This window comes from Merops nubicus, unplaced genomic scaffold (genome assembly GCF_000691845.1).
Source record: "Merops nubicus isolate BGI_N331 unplaced genomic scaffold, ASM69184v1 scaffold32502, whole genome shotgun sequence".
Lineage (NCBI taxonomy): Eukaryota > Metazoa > Chordata > Aves > Coraciiformes > Meropidae > Merops > Merops nubicus.
Window position 1 is genome coordinate 5,998 of NW_008592121.1, and position 466 is coordinate 6,463.

General features: G+C 64.8%; 1 protein-coding gene across 1 annotated transcript in view; it reads right to left on the minus strand.

Moving 5' to 3' along the window:
* COG1 (component of oligomeric golgi complex 1) overlaps positions 1–466 on the minus strand; it is a gene marked incomplete at its 5' end in the record, with an annotated part of 8,301 nt that overhangs the window by 4,938 nt on the left and 2,897 nt on the right. The window contains one exon of the mRNA XM_008935068.1: positions 104–445. Within this exon, the coding sequence (XP_008933316.1) occupies positions 104–445 (342 nt within the window). The remainder of the gene's footprint in view (positions 1–103; positions 446–466) is intronic.

Below are 466 nucleotides of genomic sequence, written 5' to 3' on the forward strand. Positions count from 1 at the left end.
CTGGGGCCTTCTGCTCTCCAGGCTGAAGAAGCCCATCCCCTGGAGCCCATCACCCTGGGTGCCACCCCTTGTCCTGGCAGCCAGACAGGCAGCAGCTCCTCACCTTGGCGACAGCCGTGCTCCAGATCTGATAAGCAAACAGGCTCTGCTCCTGGAGCTCTGCCTTCACCCCTTGCCACTCCACCTCCACGGGGGTCACCTCTTGGACCTTCCCCTTCCCCAGCTTCTTGGCGGAGCGAGTTTCCTTGGGCACCATCTCCGTGCCCCCCGACTGACCCAGGATACACCTCTTGAGGTGAGGGCACAGCTCGGGCAGGGACCGGCACAGCCTGGCCATGAAGAGGACGGCGTGGAGCTTGGCATCACCACCCACCTCCTCCTCCTTCCCCTGTGCCAGCAACGAGCTCTGGGCACCCTGCAGCTCGTGGAGCACGCAGCCCAGCAGCTGGTGCAGGCAGGTGGCACA